Source organism: Archocentrus centrarchus, chromosome 2, assembly GCF_007364275.1.
Source record: "Archocentrus centrarchus isolate MPI-CPG fArcCen1 chromosome 2, fArcCen1, whole genome shotgun sequence".
NCBI classification, from domain to species: domain Eukaryota; kingdom Metazoa; phylum Chordata; class Actinopteri; order Cichliformes; family Cichlidae; genus Archocentrus; species Archocentrus centrarchus.
In genome coordinates, this window is record NC_044347.1 from 8,382,290 (window position 1) to 8,403,940 (window position 21,651).

Consider the following 21,651-nt stretch of genomic DNA (forward strand, 5'->3'; position numbering starts at 1 on the left):
TCTTTTTTTCTTTTTTAGGGCATTTGATTCTAACATTAGCTGGCATTTTGTTAGCTTCCAACCAGTTGTTTTTGTTTAGGCACCTTGTTGTCAGCTGTCCAGAGACTGGAAGGTCATATTTTTAATGTGCTGACAATAAGTATTTGCAACACTATGTGGAATAAATAAACATGTTTATGCACTTTTGTGTGTGTTATAGTTCAGGGTAATAGATTTGAGAGGAAGAGGAAGAGGATGAAATTTTTTTTTTAGATTCCATTGTCTCTTTCCTTTGGATTTTCACTTCTTTGTTGAAGGGGGACACCTTGTCATATGATAATGTATAGTTGTGATTCATCATGTCTTGAATCCAAGGATGTAGACATTAATTATAATATGGTTCCATAGAATGTGTATACCTAGGAGTTCTATGGTCCTCTATCCTTGGAATACTATGTACTATGTGTGTCACGTCGGGGTCACCAAATTGACAGGGAAACAGGTTGTTTCTGAAGGAAGACACCTGAAACACAAAAAGTAATATATTTAATATAATAAAGAATCATAAAAATCACACGTGCATGGGGAATGAGAGGAAGAGACTGGCCTGTGTGTGTACTCTGTCTCTCTGAGTCACACACACAGATACAGATACAAATGCACACATTAACTCTCTGAGTCTCATTCTCGCACACCAACTCCAGTTGTTTTCTTTCTCTGCAAGGCACACACAGACACACACAGACACGCAGGGGCCTCCTCATTCATACTTTTAGTTGCAACTTTTACTAACAATTTAATGCCAGTTTATTAGTCTCTATTGTCTTCATGCAACACTTTTGTTACAATTTTTATTTTCTTCCAACGTATACCATGAGAGTTAATAATTTTCAATAGTTATTTTATTTTAAAGAGACTACATAGAGCTGACATAAACATCAACAATATTTATTACCGTAAACAACTCATTTTGTCATCTCTCATGGTATAAAAGCCAATTCTCACACACCGTTCTTCATGCTGTGGATATTGGGAGTTATCTCTATTCAATAGAAAATTTTCTACCCACATACACTTCTTGGTTTTAATAAATAATTAAATTTCATCAAAAGCCTAATGCTAGAGGGCAGTTTTACATTTCCAGTATCTCTCACAATCCTTTTTCACTCATTTAAACTCTTATAACTTGACTTATTTTGTTCCTTTTACCCATTATTTATTCATATTTTTTTATGTCAACCCCTTTTTGTTTTTCTGATGCTTTAATATTTTCAAGCTTTTAACAGTTTATTTAACAGATTCTCTAAAATTTGTTCTCTCGTGACCTCACCTCTTCCTCACTCAGAAAAATTTTAACATCCAAATTTGCAGAATTCGGTTATTTAAAAACAAGTGGTTTCTGTTTACCTTTTTTATGAGGCGCCCATGTGAGTGTTTTGAGGAGCTAAAGTCCCACGGTGAGTCCTGGAGAAAATATCCCCCTTCGTCCTCTTTTGCCAGTCACTCTCCTTCACAAATCACCTGTCATTACCTGTTATCAGTTCTTATCACGTCAGGGTCACCAAATTGACAGGTAAATAGGTTGTGAAGGAAGACACCTGAAAAACTTTATTTAAAAAGTAAGACATTTAATATATTAAAGAATCAGAAAAAAATCACACATGCATGCAGGGACTCAGAGGAGGAGACAGGCCTGTGTGTGTGCTCTCTCTCTCTCCCTCTGAGCCCATGTTCCTGACTAACCATCACATCTTTATACTGCCACTTATCTAAACATAAACAAATTCTGGGTGCTATGATTTGGCCTTCGTCACTCACTCTTGTTCAAGCTGGTTTTTCATGACCCAGATTCCTCTCATCAGCAGTCAAGTCATAAAGCACATCTTCCTGATGTTTTTAATTTGTCATACTGAGCAATCTTGTCCAGATTAATAACAGAACATGGAGACGTTGGTGATGTTTTAATGCTACGTTCTGTGGCTGAACCTCAAGATAAGATGCACTGAGACAGAGAAGTTAGTCAGCACGTTCTGACCTGTTGCTCTCTGTCTAATGTATTATTTAACTGTTTATTACTTGGTTGATCCACTGTTTAGTTTACCTTTAAACATTTGTCCTTTATTCATTGAGTAAAAAATAATCCCCAAGACAGGTCTATAGCCACTTATATAAAACTGAATGGCAATGTCCTTGGTCAATGTATTTAACGTGGCAACATGGAGGCTTCCACAAACTGGCACACGTTCCTGTGTATTTTTGGTGCTGTTTACACGAGACCGTTTTCATTTTGAAACAGCGTCGTTTTAATGCGTTTCGGCCTTGCGTTTACACGACAATGGTGTCGTTTTGATGCGATTCGCCCTTCTGTTCACACGACAACGGAGTAAAAACTTTGTGTTTCGGAAACGGGGTCCAGAGTGGAGCGTTTCAGAAATGCACCAGCTTGCGTGCTCGTGTAAACACTTGAAACCGGGGTGATTTGAAAACGCTCGACTCGCACATGCGCACTCTGGTTGCGACGGCCACAGTTTTTCTCGCACGTGCAAATTGATAAACAGTACTCACGGATTCACGAGTGCTTCTTATGCTTTTCTTGTGTTTTTACCGTTTTGTAATTCAGCGTTGTGTGCACCAGCGATCCAACCTCATCGTCAGTCCACACAAAACCTCTCACATTGGCCGTTTTGTAAGTAATGAACAATTTGCCGCACTACCTACTGTGTCCCTCCACGCATGCGCGTCTTGCATAAACAAATTTTGAAAAGAGAAAACCAAACACCAACTTGTGGCCTGGCCTGGGAACTACATTTCCTACGTTTTCATTGTTTCACATGTCATCGTGTAAACGCGGATCGTTTCTGAAACGCTATTGTGTAAACGAAAGGCTGAAACGCATCAAAACTACACCATTTCCAGTGAAAACGGCTTCGTGTAAACGGGACCTTTAATGATCTGTGTGGCTCTTTAGTGTAGCCGTTTGCACATTTAGCACTATTAAAATGCCTCTAAACATTTGAGATACCCCTACCAAAGGTAGAACAAAGCACAACAATATTTTTCATGTTTTTCAGGTCTCTAATATATTAGATTATTTTATATTTTACTGAAAATTCTCAGATATTATGATACACTCCATTTTTTTTAATATAAATGAATGCCAAATGGGAGATGTTACACCTGAACTAATGATGGAAGGTCATCCAAAATTGGGTGTGATACAGCATTCTTCTACATGTCTGAAAAAACAAAATGTCAGTGTTTTGATGTATGAAGGAAAGAAGTTCAATGGGTGGAAATTACAAAGATTAGAATGTGTGATGAATTGATTCATATCACTTTTCTTGGGATTGCCCAAGAAACACCGAATATTCAAAAATTATTGGAAAGGTCTGACTTTGCTAAATTCAGCATCATATGAAATGTGACTGAATCAAGTATAATTATTATTTCACACTGAAAAGTGTAAAATACAGACTACGTAACATAAATGGGTGTGAAAAGGGGACATTTCTCAAAAGAGGCCCTCTCCTTATTCAACACCCCCCCCCCCCCCCCCCCCCCCCCCCCAAAGCACCACAGGGGGTAACAACAGTCAAAATTTATCACACTGTCCACACCTGCATCTACTCCACCCACCTCAGTCTTGCAATAATTATCCATCTTTGTCTGACTACACTCCCTCAGAAAGTACCAGTCCAAACCTTTGACAGGTACTGTGTATTCACTTTATAGGTTATTACAGATGTAAGCTGAACTGACTGGCTGAGAGTAATTTGAAGCTACTGTGACATATTCAAGTTGTAATTTGAGGCATCACTATGAGCCTCAATCTTAAGGTGTCTTTCTAAAATGTCCAATATAAATCTGTGAAAATATCAAATGATTTGATATGATCAGCTAAAAGCTCACTGGTGTTAAGTCATGCTTTTATTACTCACTGACTTCACTTGTCTTGCCTGACTTTGTCCTATACTTGTTTTAAGTCATCTACCTTTATGTTCTTGTTCTTTTTTTTCCCTAAAAACATCTGTCCTGTGTGGTGTCCACAGGCTTTCAGGCTGTCTGATCACAAATGAAGGTTGTACTTCTCTGGCTTCAGCTCTGAGTGTTGACCCCTCAAGTCTGAGAGAGCTGGACCTGAGCTACAATCATCCAGGAGAGGCAGGAGTGAAGCTTCTGAAGGAGCTGAGATTGGAAACTGTCAGGTATGTATGACTGACTGCGGGTCAGACAAGTTGATTCTCTGTACAGAGATCTGTGCACAACACATTTAGCCTAGCTTAGCAGAAAAATTGGAAACAGGATACCATGTTAGCCTAGCTCCATCAACAGTGGAAATCATTATCAACATTAACTATTTGAGTACTTTGGATTATGGCAGTCACCCAGTTAAAGAGGCTTCACATGTCTCTGCTGCTGCATCTGACAGGTAGTTTGGAAATCTTATTTCTCTATTTTTATACATTCTTAGCATATACGAGCATAATTGCTAATATACATGGGGTGGCTCATCTTACCCCACTCTCTCTTAATAGTGAACTTCTCTCCTGGAATTTGTGATGATGGCCTTTGGCAAAACAAGGAGGAGAAAAGAGTCAAATCTAAATAACTTAAGTCTTAGATGCTACTGCTCTGTTCTTATCGGCATTGTAAAATAGAAATTTCACATTTGGAGTGCTGTGTTTAATTGAAGGATTGTATACAGTACCAGTCAAAAGTTTGGACACACTGGGACTGCATGATGGGCATTTAGAAAGTTAGTCTCATTATTAAAGTGGATAAGAAACACTACCCCAGTAACTGCATGTCTTTGGACTGTGGGAGGAAACCCATGCATTGTCATTGATTTAACATTGCATGGTTTGAAACTACAACAGTGCTTTAGAGAGGGGCTCCATACTTTAAATTTGCCTTTATACGTGTAGTGTTTAAGTTCCACTTTAAAGGTACTGAAGTGTCCAGCTGGTTTCATTTAATTTCTATAATAAAAAATTCCACATCAATGATCAGTAAACACTAAAGAATCTGACGCATTATGGATAGCAGAGGTTAGCAGCATTCACTCTTATGCTTCATTAATTGGACAATTGTTTTTATTTCAGAGTTTACAACAGCAATAAAAGCAAAAAACAGGATCTAATAACTAAAAAGAACATGTAACACTTTTGAGCTGCTTGATTACAAGAATAAAGGAAACATTTGTATTTATTTCACAAGAATATTTATTAAGTTATCAAACATGCATTCATTAAACTTAAATTTATCTTGATCCAAAAGACGTTGATGATTTTGCTCTAATCAAACAGCCTCACTGGAACACGACAACCACAGGACAGGACTATAGAGACATTTCCTTCAAGTGTATGAGTCCAAATGTTGGACTGTTCCTTTATCAGTGTCTAACAGTGTGTGTCTGAGAGCGATGTAATGTCCATGTGTGCATGCTGAAAGAGACTGTGCTGCTCTGACCCCCCTCCTCCTTTCAGGGTGGAGCCTGCTGGAGTCCAATGGCTGATCCCAGGTCTGAGGAAGTGTAAGTGTGTTTTTAATGTGATTGATGAAAACAAAGCAGCACACATTCAACCATCTTCAAACTGTCACATCACTCATTCACATCTCTGATGTCAGGAGTCATCATCAAAGTGTCAATCAATGAACAGATGATGGATCAATAACTGCAGCTGGATTGTGTTTGTTCTCTCCATCAGATTCCTGTCAACTCACAATCGACACAAACACAGTGAACACAAAACTACAACTGTCTGACAACAACAGAAAGGTGACACGTGTGGAGGAGGTTCAGTCATATCCTGATCATCCAGACAGATTTGATCATTGGCCTCAGCTGCTGTGTAGAGATGGTCTGACTGGTTGCTGTTACTGGGAGGTCGAGTGCAAAGGAGATGTTTATATATCAGTGAGTTACAGAAGAATCAGCAGGAAAGGAGACAGAATCGACTGTCTGTTTGCAAGGAATGAACAGTCCTGGTGTCTGTACCGCTCTGATGTTAAAGGTTATGCTGTCTGTCACAATAAGAAAGAAACACACATCTCCTCCTCCTCCTCCTCTAACAGACTAGCAGTGTATGTGGACTGTCCTGCTGGCACTCTGTCCTTCTACAGAGTCTCGTCTGACACTCTGATCCACCTCCACACCTTCAACACCACATTCACTGAACCTCTTTACCCTGGATTTACAGTCTGGCATCCTGGTTCCTCAGTGAGTCTGTGCTGAGTTTAGTGTAAAGAGTGTCTGACTGTTGAACAGATAGTTCAGTCAGACAGTGTGGTTTTGTTGGTCTCAGAAAAGCCTTTATGGCATTGGCAGGGAAGTTTTTCATGTTCAAAAACTCACATACTCAACTCTGATGTTCAACCCACAAATGCATTTTCATTACAAACGTGTCTCCATTTTAGGAGAAATAAACAGGCTTTCCAACAGTATAGCATCGTTACAACAAAGAAATAATTAATCAAACACAAACCTCCAAACTTTTTGTGTTAACAAACTTGGTAAAACGCCTTTTTAGTGTTGCAGAAATCAGCTAAAATAATTGTCAAGTGAATCAGTGTGTGTCAGTGAATGCATCATGTGTGCTGGGCTGCAGCTTCGTGGATCCATCTCGTGGCCTGATAGCAGAAGTAGCAGCTGATGGCAGCTTCCTCTGCCTCACTCTGCTGTCTGACTGCATTCAGCTGCACACATGATTGAAAGGAGGATTTTAGTTGATGTGCACACGAATGATGTGTGTTTCCTCTGCAGGTGAAGGTAGAAAGTGTGTGTGAGCTGATGTGAATTCAGCAGCATGGATCAGATTAAACCATTTAGTTTGATAGTTTCAAACACTGGGTCTGTCATGCGACACTGTGGCAGTGAGGCAGAGGACCCCAGAGCAGGGCTCACTGGGCAAGAATTAAACTCAAAATGCTGGTTTAATAAATTGAACAGGCAGCAGCTCAAGAAACTAACTCACCTGAAAAACTTGACCTGGACATGAGCAAAAGCATGAGGGCACACAGCAGGAGGAACAAACAACGACAACACAACAAAGAAGAAGGAGTAAACACTCACAGGTGACAAGACACGGGAAGCAAAACCAGTCACACAAGGACCAAAGACACACCAAAATTAATAAATATCAAAGAACAAAACACACACACACACAAAGCATTGGGAAAAGAGCCCAGGAAGGGGACATGTGTTCAGCTTTTCCTAGCAACACTCAAATAAATTGTCCATGCTTTTATTGCTTCATGTGTTTAAACTCTTTTACTTGTTCCTCAAGTTTGCATTCCCCCAAACACACATGGTTAAAATGTCATAGTCAGACTCTTGATATGCAAGACACTGGGATCGCATATTACCCCATTCTGCACAATCTGCACTTTCTAAAGAGCTATTTCTGTTTCTTTTTGAATATTTTTTTCTTTTTTAATATGTTTATATTTTTTCTCAATATTTGTGCATTTTACATAATAAACTTGTGTTTTAGTATTTTATCCATCCTGGAAAAGACGTCTGGATGGGAGCACATGTTGCTTGAAGACCTGAATATACCTTTCAGCTTTTTTCTGATGTGCAACCTGTTAGTTCCACAGGCGCTAATGCACCCCCACCCCCCAAACAATCAGTGAGTTTTTTCCTTGTTGTTTGAATGTTGCATCATCTGTAGTACATAAAATCATCAAAAGATTAAAACAATCTGTGGAAATCTCTCTACTATCTTCACAGTTTTACACTGAAGAACATTATAACCAAATCCACAAGTTCAAGACAGTTTTTTCTTCTCTTAGATTTTTAAATCTGCTTATATTTACTTCTTCAAACCTCCTGAATTAAAGTAAACACGATGTTAGTCTAATAGTGCTAAACTGTGACAGTCCAACCAGTTTGACCTGTAACACACCTGGATTCATTTTGACCAGATTTTAACTCAACAAGCTTAAAAATTTTTTCTTTCTCATTCTTTTTCATGTTCAACACATCAGCAGCTGTTTTATGTACTGACAATGAACTATAAAATTAATGAAGAAATATTTCATATTCATATGTGTCCAATCTATTTTAAATAAAGGTAATGTTGTAAGTGTTGCTTTTTTTGTGGAATATTTTTTTCAAAAATAGTAGGAGTGGTGCTTTGTTGAAACTCCAGGTGTGTGTGTGTCTGTGTAACACTCTGCAGTACACTGTCATATCAAGTGTTATCTCCTGATTGCTTAAGTCTCACTTTTTAAGTTTTTCTTTTCATACAGTGCTATGCAAAAGTTTGGGCACCCCTGATAATTTCCATGATTTTCTTTTATAAATCACTAATTGTTCGAATCAGCGATTTCAGTTAAATATATCATATAGCAGACAAACAGTGATATTTGATAAGCGAAATTAAGTTTATAGGATTTACAGAAAGTGTGCAATAATTATTTAAACAAAATTAGGCAGGTGCATAAATTTGAGCACCATTGTCATTTTATTGATTTGAATACCTTTAGCACTAATTACTGGAACACAAAATTTCATTTGTAAGCTCGTTGACCCTTGACCTACATACACAGGTGAATCCAATTATGAAAAAGTGTTAAGGTGGCCAATTGCAAGTGTTTCTCCTCTTTGCATCTTCTCTGAAGAGTGGCAGTTAGTGATGGTGAGATGAAGCTTCATGAAGCTTTGAAGCTTTCCATCCAATCAGCGAACCCATGGGTCGAAGCTTCATGGTGCTTCATTTGCTCTATTGCGCCATCAAGTTGACAGTCACTGTAAAACAGGCAGAGTGATTATAAACTAGTGACATGAGATGAAGCTTCATGAAGCATTTAAGCTTTTCAGTCAATCGGTGAGCCCATGGGTCAAAACTGCACCATCAAGAGGACAGACTGATTATAATCACAAAGTGGCTTTGGTGCGTGAAGCTTTGAACATAATAAAGGATTTTTGTGATTACAATAAATAAATCCTGAGCTAACTAATATGGTATCTGTCTTTATGACACAATGTTGGGGTCAAGAGGGAAAGTTGAAATAAATTTGGGAGAGAGTTGTGATGTGAATGTGATTGTGTTACTTGGTTGGTAAGGGACATTTTTCCTTATTCGTTTTTATTTAGAAATAACAGGTTTGCCACAGAGCTGAGCTTCAGGCGTTTTCTTTAGTTTGAAACGATTTCACCTGCTTCAGAAAATACCCTTTCACAGGGCACAGATGATGCTGGGGTAATAATTTATTACTATGCACACACGTTATTAGGAGAGATCAGCTGAAAATGTTCCCAAAAAGGGAAAATCTCCTCTTTCTGGCTGGTTCCATTACTAAAAAAGAAGCAGCTCAAATAGACAGCAACCCAACACGCAACACTCACCAATACCACAATCTGTGAGGGGGATCCGATGCGTTTTGCTGCCCATTATATTTTGAATCGCACACCAAACCCATGAATCGTTTCCTGAATCAGTCACGTGGTACGGCCGGTTTACGAGGCTTTGCATATCATGACACAAGCTTCGATACGTGCAAAAGTCTCCCTCAATTACTCAATACAGGCTTCGAAGCCTCGACACAGAACGACACATCACTAGTGGCAACATGGGAGCTTAAAACAACTCTCAAATGAGCTAATAACACAGATTGTTCAACATCATGGTTTAGAGGAAGGATCCAAAAAGCTCTCTCAGAGATCTCAGCTGTTAGTTTCCACTGTGAAGAACATAGTGAGGAAATGGAAGACCACAGGCACAGTTACTAGTTAATGCATGAAGTGGCAGGCCAAGAAAAATCTCAGCTAGGCAGAGGCGAAGGATGGTCAGAACATATCTATCTATCTATCGATCTATCTATCTAGATAGATCTATATATCTATATATACATCGATCGATCGATAGATCTAAGAGATATTTTATATATGAATAATATCTCTTTTCAGACGCAATCTGAACAACACCAGTTGAACCAGCAGTAATGTTTTTAGTACAAACAAACATCAGTGCTTTCTATATGGAGACAGTGACAGAAAAAAATGAGCTTAACTCATTCATGAGGTCACGTCTGTGTTCTTCAGAGAAGGCTTCGAGGAGTTGAGCTGTGACTGCTTCATCATCATGTTGGTGTGAGGGAACAGATTGAAAGAACAGGAAACAGAAAAGAGAGGTGAGAAATGTTCCTGCATCCCTGAGAGTGTGGAACTTGAGGAACTTGAATGGTGTTGGTTAAACTTTAACACCAGGTGATCACCGCTGATGCTCCTATGACCTGCCCTTACCTGCCGTGTTTGATCAAACACATTTTGAATTACACCAATTATGCAACCAAATTGCTCTTCACAGCCAGCATGCGGTTATTACAGTAATTACTGCCAGAAGTCCACAAACAGCGAGACATTTGAAGTCCGCTCAAGCAGTGGCGGTCCTAGCCTGTTTGGCGCCCTGGGCGAGCATCCCCGCCGGCGCCCCCCCCCCCCCACACACACACACACACACAATAGCGATCGCCGCACTACTACACTTGGGGGGGTAATGAGCGACTGCTGTGTGGTGTATGTAGCTTTCTGCCATGGTCTGACAGACAGGCTTTAACAGAAGGTCCCCCCACCATCACAGGCACACTCAGAATTTCTTTTAAATTTTTATTTGAAAAAACATGGAAGAAACTGAAATATTACACAGCTTCTGCTTACCTTTATCTTTGCTTGTTTCTCCTCTTCTTCTTTTCTCTTTTTCCTAAACTGTGCACCTGATGGCTTTGACCTTTTCCTTTCCATCTGCCACAATTCGCCACCACCACCGCCCATCCCCAGGGTTGTCAGATCTGACTGACAGTTGCCAGCCCAACACAACAAAACCTCCACTGAAACTCATGTTAATAGCACCAGGTGTGATATATATTTAAATATACAAGCTTTGGGTAACTTGTTAAAATTTTGGCTGCTTTTCACCATATTTGGTAGGTTTTTAGGAAGTTTTTATTGTAAAATTATATATCTATATAATTTTATAATTATATAGAAATATCTATATAATATTCCACCCCAATGTGTTCACAAGCTGCCCAATCTGGCAACACTGCGCCATCCACCAACATTTGTCCAAACTGTCTAGATTCGTATTTGTGTTATTTTTTTTATCAGGATTCGGGTTCACACAAATACTGTGATTTAATGACCATATTTACAGTATTATAAATGAAATTGGCTTTGTGTTCTATCAGTTGTGTGCATCTAATTTTATTAGACGCACAGATTCATTCTGTGGAACATGGGAGGAAAAAAAAAAGAGTCAGTTTTGCATATCTCGCAAAAGTTTTGCGAGATCCTGAGTTACTTTTGCGAGATCTCGCAAAACTTTTCAATATTAGGACATACACTTCGCGTTAATCTTGATATGGCAGTGTCCGTGAGGATGAAAGGTTTGGCGAGAGACTGCCAGCAAAAGTCGCCTTTATTTATAATTCAGCGGTTACTGTTGGCTGTAACCAGGCCCAAACTGTACAGGCATGAATGAATGAACCCGGCTGACTGTCTCACTCTCACGCCATCACTGCTTCACTCGACTCGCACCCCAGGCTGAGAGGAGAAGGGGGCGGGGCAGCGCTGTGTGTGTGACGATCGAGTGAAGCAGTGACAGCGAGACAGAGAGAGAATCCCCCGCCTGCCCTTTTTCTTCTGTTACAACCTGTCTGACCATGGCAGAAAGCTACATGCAATACACAGCAAGCAGAGGGCGCCCATTATCCCACAAGTGGAGTAGTGCGGTAGGCGTTGCTGCGGCGATCGCAATGCGTTGGGGGGAGGGGGGCGTCATGCCGCCCTAGATGAAATGCCGCCCTGGGCGGCTGCCCATGTCGCCCATATCAGAAACCGCCACTGCGCTCAAGTACACCTCTATGACACATTCAGCTTGATCGAGCCCCTCCCACCTGTCCTGCTTCAGGTGGAGTACTTCTAGGAAGCAGCTCACCTGTGTGTCAGTGTTTGGTGTCCAGGTGTGGAGTGGAGCTTCTTCTTCTGCTCTGTTTGTAAGTTTGCTTTGTTTCCTCCATTAACAGTTTTTTTTGTTTTTTTAGGATCTTTACTGTTTGTTTCTGCTCTGTGATGCTGATGTTGGATTTGGGATGTTTTCTAGTCATTTCAAGGAGAGAAAACAAATTAGCTGACTCGTCTAAAAGACAGAAAACTCTCAAAAACATTTTAAACTGAGCTCATTTTACATGTAGGAAACTGAACATTGACCAAAGAAACACTGTGTGTACTTTATGAGATATATAAAACTGCTACTCATGTTCCTCATTAATCAAATCATGTTTTAACTGTTGCTAAAATGTGTTCAACACAACCTTTGGGTGCGTTCAAAGTCACCTCCTATCTCCTTTACCTGACCACTTTTCCTTTGACCTTGATGGAAAACAACAACAACAGACAATAGGGGCCTGATTGTGTGTTACGATCAGTTTCACTACCAGTTATGAAAGCTTGATGGATTCGCTGAAGAAAAAAAAGAGCTATTTCCCGGTCGCATCAATTTCTCATTGAGAATAAACAGCAATGAAGTGTCAGATGGTGAAATTCAAATACTGTATAAGGCGCTGATAAAGGCAGTTTTCAGTGGTAGAAAGTACTTTATTAAGATGCTTTCTTCACTGAATCAGTGCCTTTGTTTCGTACATACAGTCCATGTTTGTGCATTTGGCAGTGAATCTGGTGTTATAGGCCAAATGAGACACTGGTGGCTGCTAAAGATAGAAAATGAGAACAGAATAGAATAGAATACCTTTATTGTCATTATACAGAATGTGCAATTAGATTAAATCTGATTGCTAAGAGTTTGCATCCCTTTATCACTATTGCTGAATATATTTTGGCTACACATTACAGTGTTTCCTTCATAAGCAATTTAATTAGTTAGTTGAGCTATTTCTGTGTCTAAGAAGTGATTCTGAATCATTTTCAGTATAATGCATCATTAATCAGTTAAAGCAGCACTAATAACTGCAGACATAAATAAAACACTTTTCCTCCATGAACCTGGACACAAAGCAAATGTGAAGCCATCATCATGAACGTGGCTAAACAGCAGATACACTTTGGCTCTTTATCTTTTGTTGACATTGATAACAAAGCCGCTCTTACCTGCTTCTTCTCGCCCTCTCTGTCCTCGTCTCTCAGTCTTTGTGCTGTAAATAATATTGTTATTGAATATGGGCTGCTGGACATGTTCTGACCTGCTCTCTGGAGCTCTGCTGTGCTGAAGCCCAGTTTGACCAAAACTAATATAATAACGAACATATAACTAGTGATACAGCAGCACAGGTGTGGCTCAGAAACCTAAAATTGGTTAAAATCTCAGCTACATTAACTAAAATGTTTGAGGTAAAGTGTGTTTTGAATTTGCTTGGCTGATTTATGTCATGAAATGACCTTTGAACCTTCATTCTCCCGCAGCAACACAAGTCTTATTTATTAACAACAACCCTGCTGAAGCACACACTCTGTGTGAGTGCTCTGTAACATCATGAGATCAGGAACTGGACATTTAAACTTGTTTTTGTTGTAACCTTTACTGCCTCCTTTACACAAGCTGGAACACATTAAAGAATAAAACATCTCAAACCTGCGCAGCATGTAGATCTCTCTGTAAAAGATTAGAAAAAAATACGAGCTGAGTCATGTTTGCCTTTTTTCAGTTAAATGTTAGCAGTAACTCAGTAAATCTGCTGAGGCTGTAAGAGAGCCACCATCTGTCAGTGAAGCTGAGATTGATCAGATTATTTTATTCTTTAGTTCTTTTGAGTTATTTAAATCCCAATCAGCATTTTTATCCAGTAATGGCAGAAATAATGAAATTCTCTATAAAATGAGGTTGTTAGAGCCCATCAGTACAGTAAACCTTTACTGAACAGTTACTGAAAGAGTTAAATAATCAAACTGTTGCAGAAAGTTTGTTTTTAAAGGTAATAAAAATGATTTGAGAAGCAGGTCAGTCTCTCAGTTTCTGTCCAGGTCACTGATGTCACAGATCAGTCAATAAACTGTCTCTGATGTTTCTCCAGATTTTTATCTTCAGTTTCTGTGTCCTGCATTTCGTCCCCGTCAGGTTGCTGCTGAATAATTAGATAAAAAAAAAAAAAAAAAAAAGATGTAAAATTAGGATTCCAGCTTAGATTAAAATTCAAGTTGTGTAAACTGACATAAAAAAATTATAAAATTGTAAATATTTTATATAGGATTCTTATTCTATCTAGGATGACATTTTTTGCAGGCCTGTTGCATTCAGCTGCACACACGATGAAAGGAGGATTTCAGTTGATGTGAGCATGAATGATGTGTGTTTGCAGGTGAAGGTAGAAAGTGTGTGTGAGCTGATGTGAATTCAGCAGCATGGATCAGTGTGAGGACAGAGAGGAGGGAGTCCCTCCCTCTAAAACCACTCTGTGTGGGGAACATGAGAGCCAGACCAAAGCTCAGAGGTGAGATGACCATCTCTAACTGTCCATGACTCTTCTCCATGTCACAGCTCAGCACTCACATCACTGCTGCATCATTATTCACAGGAACCAACCTGAACCTGAACTCAGCTGTGTGTCCTTCAAGAGCAGCAACTCTAATCTCCGCCTCATTGATTTTAAAGGACAGCAACCTTCTGCTGCAGAGAGGTGAGCTGTTAGTAAGATGAACTCTTTGCTCTCACTTGAATGAACTGCTTCTTAAAATAAATTAGTGACGAATTCCTTACATGTACATAATGCTCATTTAAACTATTGCTCCTTGTAGTAGGATTTGCTTAGTGTAAAGGACTGTTGTTACCTCCAGGTGGTGCTCTGTGCTGCCAACACTACTTTGAAGTTTCCTTCTGCACATACACAGCCTACAGACCCATTTCTCTTTGGGATTGTTACACTCCCCTAAAGAGTTCGGGGGGATAACAAAATGTGACTGGGTTGACAAAAAGAGACATGAAAGCAAAACACTTAAAAGACTTTTATTAATGCTTTAACAAAAAGAGGCAGACAGGCTGCTATCACCTTCAAAAAAAAGGAAAAACAAAACACGGGTTAATCACCAAATCAACAAAAAAAGAAGCCTCAATCAGAAAACACCCTCCTCTCCACCAAGCAGGAGTAAACACACAGTTAACAAACTGTTACATAATGGCAATTTCTAGTTATCACTGGACCTGAGCGCTCCTCTCTCTGGCCTTAAGTACACCAGCTTGATTGCTGAGGTGCTTCAGCTGTACAATAAGGGGTGACAACTAAGGCTGGAGAAAGGAAGCCACACCCAGTGGCTCAAGAAGTCACAGCAGGTCCTGCTGGGGCCGTAACAGGCATGATGAAGTTATTCTTTTTTTTTTTTTTTTTTTTTTTTTTTTTAAAGCCTGTCATGTCTGGTAGATCTTGCAAGCAGAACTGTGATCTGAATGCGTTGTTGTGCCAAACATATTTGCTATTTCAAGATGAAGTTATTCTACATCTTCATCAGATTCTGTGTCTGGAAATGTTTAACAGGAAATCTGCTGAACCTGAACTCAGCTCTGTGCTTAAAGAGTGGCTGATCTGAAGATCGTTACACTGATTTAAAAGGAAGACAACTTTATGAAGAAATCAAAGATCAGCTGTTCATCAAAGGTTTAAACCTTTGATGAACAGCTGATCTTTGATTTCTTGCATTTCTTTGATCATAATCATGTGGATTTCTCTTTAAAATTTCAAAATAAGAGCCAAACATCTGTTCCAAACATTAGAGAGCTGTTCAGTTTTTTGAAAATACAAGAAAATATGATAAAAATAAAACACAGGTTTATTCAAAAAGTTTGGAAAAGATCATTTTAATGTTTAATTTAATCACAGAACAGTTTCCATGTAAATGCTTGTAGGTTTCATTCAGTCCATCTGTTCACACAGGCTGTATTATTTTACAATATATTTCCAAAGGTATTCACTCGTCTGCCTTCACACACGTTTGAACTTGACTGACATCCCAATCTAGAGTTTAATATGATGTGGGCCCTTTGCAGCTATAACAGCTTCAACTCTTTTGGGAAGGCTTTCCACATGTTTAGGAGTGTTTGTGGGAATTCTTCCAGAAGCACATTTGTGAGCTCAGACACTGATGTTGGAGAGAAGGCCTGGCTCACAGTCTCTGCTCTAATTCATCCCAAAGGTGTTCTCTCAGGCTGAGGTCAGGACTCTGTGCAGGACAGTCAAGTTTTTCCACACCAAACTGGCTCATCGTGTCTTTATGGAGCTGCTTTGTTCACTGGTGTGCAGTCATGTTGGAACTGGAAGGGGTCATCCCCAAACTGTTGCCACACAGTTGGGAGCATGAATGTGATGAAAGGTGCTAAGTAAAAATGCCAGAACCAAAAAAGCAAAAAAAAAAAAAAAAATAGATTATTTATATTATTCAAAACAATTGGCTCAAGCAGCTCAGTGCTTCACAAAAGCTTCACTTGTTCATCACTAGAGAAGGAACATGAGAGCAGGCTCTGTGCCCGTGGCCTCCCACCTCAGGTGCAACACTGCTGACAGTCCACCCCAGCTGCTGCTATAAATGAAGGAGGACTTGCAGTAAACGTAGGTCACAGGTCACCAGCATAACCAGTCAAAATGAGAACTTAACACCATTAGAGCAGAATTTAACTGCAAGACTGCAAGATGAACCTGCTGTCAAAATACAGGTAAAAAGAAGACCTTGGGCATCCCTGTGGCCCAGTGGTTGAGCAGGCAACCATGTCCTCTGTGTGGTGGTGTGGGGGCTCAGGTTGGTGTCCTGACCTGTTGCCATTACTGCATGTCTTCCCCTCCTCTCTCTCTCTCCACTATACACTATCAAATAAAGCTGTAAAAGGCCAAAATAACAAGACCTTGTTTTCAGGAGCCACAGGTCCCACATGGTGATAGGATTCATTGAGATTTTATCCATAATACATTTTTTCTAAGTCTGCTTCAGTAAACTGTCGGACAACTGGTCAAATATTCAGCGTGCTTGTTTCTATTCCTCCACATCATGGACATTAATTTGATGCAGTTTATTGAAACTATGATGAATGCCATCAAACTGATCTGAAGGTTTTGCTGAATGAAAACCAGATTTTGGATTTATGTTGTGAATTGCCAGAGTGTGTGTACTTATGAAGTGATAATAGTGCAAAACTTTGGGAAATAATGAAGTGAGAAATACCACAAATATCAACTAAATCCATGCTGTGAAGGTAAATGTCCCAGTTGTCAGATATCATTCTGGTTTAGTGCAGTGAGAAGATGATAAACAATATTTTCAGAGTAGATCTTGACACAATTTACTTGTCAGGAGAGAGGTATCTTTTTCAAAAGGTATCTGCCATAAAACATGAAGAACTTCCCACCTCAGCAACTCATTGTTTGAATTGATTTATTTAAAAGGGACAGAGCATATTGGTGAACATTTTTATATAAATATGACAGAATTGGCCAAAAAACTACTTTTCATCTGTAGTTCCTGACAGGAAAACCAAAACCATTAAAAAAATACATAAATAACATGGGAGCAGCCTGCAGTTTATTTATTTATGGTTATTCACACTTACACGTATTTATTTTGGACACAATCTATTGTTGCAACTTCACTGATATTTAATGTATTAAAAAATAAAAGGAAAATTGTGTAAATTTTGTTTGAAAAATTCTATTAATTAAAGACTGTTTTTACAATTTGGATTTTAAAAGTTTTAAAAAGTTACAAAGTTTTTACAAAGTTGTATTCATTTTTAAAAATGAAGCAAAAATACCCAAAATAATTGCATAGAAATAATGTGTTGCCATTCTCCATCATAAAGTACTAGATCACAGAACCAGAATGCCAGAAATTAATTTTATTGGTTTATGAACACTTGTTTCAGTTTTTACTGAAAAATAAATAGATACACATGAACAGATAAATATTGGCTTATGTTGTCTGGATATATTTTATGGTCATGAACCCTAATAGCATCCTCAAGAAAAAATAAACATTTGCAGAGAAATGATTTTTATATGTGTTTATGATTTTTTTCTTGGGTTTGTGGGTTCATTTGCATTATAGTGAGCATTTAAATAGAAAAAGACCTAAAGAATTATCAACACTAAAGGCCCTTTCACACCGGACGCGTAAATTCCGTGCGAATGTTTCGTGCGTTAAAAATATTTTTCGGACTCTCCTGTTCTTAATGCAGCCGTTCACACCGACCGCGTCATTTCACAGGACGAATTTGCGGCATTTATTTTTTCGGATCAAGTTCGATTTTTCTGACTTTCGCAAGTGAACAAACAGATCTGACCAATCAGAGCGCTGCATTTAGCAGCATGCGAGGTCATAGCTCAAAACACGAACCGATGTACTGAATATACAGTGATGTGGGAACAATAAAATCATAATATTTTACCTCAGACACACAGCTACACGCTGCTCCGGGTCAGTCGGCTCTCTGATATTATCCTCTGCCTCCTCACATGTGATCCCAACTCTGCCATCAACAACTGCCCGCTGACATCCTGAAGTATGCGCCAAAGCGGCCGTGATGCAGCTTCAACTCCTGGATCAAACCATGAAACTCTCCCTGCTGCTGCTTTCTTATGACTTGGATGAACCCATAAACTCTGTTTCTTCCTTCTCTTGTTTAGAAACATCAGGGCCATTACATCATCACTTGATGTCGACTGCATTTTTTTTTTTCCACCGTGCGTTATATAGGGAGGATTTAGTCGCAAAAACGCAACGCGTCCGGTGTGTATATAGGTTACACGACAGGTTCGCATCCGAAAGATTCGGAATTTCGTGTCGTTTTTACGCAACGCATCCGGTGTGAAACGGCCTTAATTCTTTATACATGAGAACCAAACTCCACTGCAATGGATTCACTGAGATATTAAAAAAGTTTTCCAGACAGGGATTTTTAAACTGTTTGAAAACGTTTCCTTCTGCTGATCCAGTTCGAGGTCCCAGTGTTTCTGGAGTCTATCCCAGCTTTCCTGATGGACACGAACATGTCACCATTCTGCCACAGGGCAATTTTTTAGGGATTACACACAAAAGATTTAAATTAAAAATAATCATCTTCTGTTGTCAACAATACCCACTCTTTTACTTTACTTTATAAAACCTTCCTGGAAATAATGTTTATATCCATGAAAGGTGACAAGACTGTAAAACATATCGAAGGAGACTTTTGGATATCAGTGACGATTTAGAGTAGAAAAAAAAATCATCTTTTTAGAGTCATAGATAGAATTTTGATGTTAATCATTATGTGTTGATTCTTATGTTGCGCTGAACCAGACACTACTCACATGACTACAGATGGTACAAAATGCTGCTGCTCGACTTTTAGTTGGTGCCAAAAAATGTGAACACATTACACCAATTTTACCCTCACTTCACTGGCTCCCAGTTCATTTTAGGATTGATTTTAAAATTCTTTTATTTGTTTTTAAATGTCTTCATGGCCTTGCCCCACCATATCTGTCTGACCTTCTCCACCTATACGTCCCTGCACGCTCCCTCAGGTCAGCTGATCTGTCACTGTTGGTTATCCCAAAGACAAACAGGAAGATGAGAGGTGACCGCACTTTTTCAGTCGCTGCCCCAAAACTGTGGAATGATCTCCCTCTGCATATCAGGCTGACTCTCTGCTTTTAAACAGTCTCTTAAAACACATTTCTCCTCTTTGGCTTTTAACTCAGTCTGAGATGTTGGTTCTTATTGTTTATTGTTCTAATTGTGGTTTTAGTTTTTATATATGTTTTGAACCTTTTTTCTGTGCTTGAACCGATTCTTTGATTCCTTCACAGAGTGGACCAGGAGAGTATAGAGGATCCCAGTGGTCAGTCTGCCCTGCAGCATCAAACACAGCTGGACTCCATATTTATGGTTTGTACATGTACAACAACTACTGTTACATCTGTTCTTTCAGTCATCTCCATGCTGCACTTTGCACACCAGTGGATTCTCATTGTGTTCATGTTTCTGATGTGTGGTTCTGCTATTTTTATTCATTCATATAATCTGTTCCAGCTGCTGGAGGAAAATATGATCAGTTTTGTGAAGAACGAGCTGAAGAAAATCCAGAAGGTTCTAAATCCAGATTACCCAGAATCCTTAGAGAGTCATGGGGAGGGTGAGGAGCTGTTGGAGGGTGAGGAAGAAGCAAACAGAAAGGGAAACAGAGAAGCATTTGTAAAGATCACACTGCACTTCCTGAGGACAATGAAGCAGGAGGAGCTGGCTGACCGTCTGCAGAGCAGTAAGAGGATTTCTAAAAAGATTTAATATGTTGACAGAACAGCATGACATTTGTATATTTATATTTACTTATCTATTTTTTAAAGTAGGACATGCTGAAGTTCATGTTTTTAGATTATATGTTTTGTGTTCTTTGAGGATTTCCCATCACCTGCCAGCATAAACTCAAATCTGCTCTGAAGAAGAAGTTCCAGTGTGTGTTTGAGGGCATCGCTAAAGCAGGAAACCCAACCCTTCTGAATCAGATCTACACAGAGCTCTACATCACAGAGGGAGGGGCTGCAGAGGTCAATGATGAATATGAGGTCAGACAGATTGAAACAGCATCCAGGAAACCAGACAGACCAGAAACACCAATCAGACAAGAAGACATCTTTAAAGGCTCACCTGGAAGAGATGAACCAATCAGAACAGTGCTGACAAAGGGAGTGGCTGGCATTGGGAAAACAGTCTTAACACAGAAGTTCACTCTGGACTGGGCTGAAGACAAAGCCAACCAGGACATCCAGTTCATGTTTCCATTCACTTTCAGAGAGCTGAATGTGCTGAAAGAGAAAAAGTTCAGCTTGGTGGAACTTGTTCATCACTTCTTTACTGAAACCAAAGAAGCAGGAATCTGCAGCTTTGAACACTTCCAGGTTGTGTTCATCTTTGATGGTCTGGATGAGTGTCGACTTCCTCTGGACTTCCACAACACTGAGATCCTGGTTGATGTTACAGAGTCCACCTCAGTGGATGTGCTGCTGACAAACCTCATCAGGGGGAACCTGCTTCCCTCTGCTCGCCTCTGGATAACCACACGACCTGCAGCAGCCAATCAGATCCCTGCTGAGTGTGTTGACATGGTGACAGAGGTCAGAGGGTTCACTGACCCACAGAAGGAGGAGTACTTCTGGAAGAGATTCAGAGATGAGGAGCAGGCCAGCAGGATCATCTCACACATCAAGACATCACGAAGCCTCCACATCATGTGCCACATCCCAGTCTTCTGCTGGATCACTGCTACAGTTCTGGAGGATGTGCTGAAAACCAGCGAGGGAGGACAGCTGCCCAAGACCCTCACTGAGATGTACATCCACTTCCTGGTGGTTCAGGCCAAAGTGAAGAAGCTCAAGTATGATGGAGGAACTGAGACAGATCCACACTGGAGTCCAGAGAGCAGGAAGATGATTGAGTCTCTGGGAAAACTGGCTTTTGATCAGCTGCAGAAAGGAAACCTGATCTTCTATGAATCAGACCTGACAGAGTGTGGCATCGATATCAGAGCAGCCTCAGTGTACTCAGGAGTGTTCACACAGATCTTTAAAGAGGAGAGAGGGCTGTACCAGGACAAGGTGTTCTGCTTCATCCATCTGAGTGTTCAGGAGTTTCTGGCTGCTCTTCATGTCCATCTGACCTTCATCAACTCTGGAGTCAATCTGCTGGAAGAACAACAA

At 39.8% G+C, this 21,651-nt stretch overlaps 1 protein-coding gene across 1 annotated transcript in view; it reads left to right on the forward strand.

Moving 5' to 3' along the window:
- Positions 1–21,651, forward strand: part of LOC115796135 (NACHT, LRR and PYD domains-containing protein 12-like) — a 118,367-nt gene that overhangs the window by 8,491 nt on the left and 88,225 nt on the right. Inside the window, exon 7 of the mRNA XM_030752403.1 lies at positions 4,029–4,184. Within this exon, the coding sequence (XP_030608263.1) occupies positions 4,029–4,184 (156 nt within the window). The remainder of the gene's footprint in view (positions 1–4,028; positions 4,185–21,651) is intronic.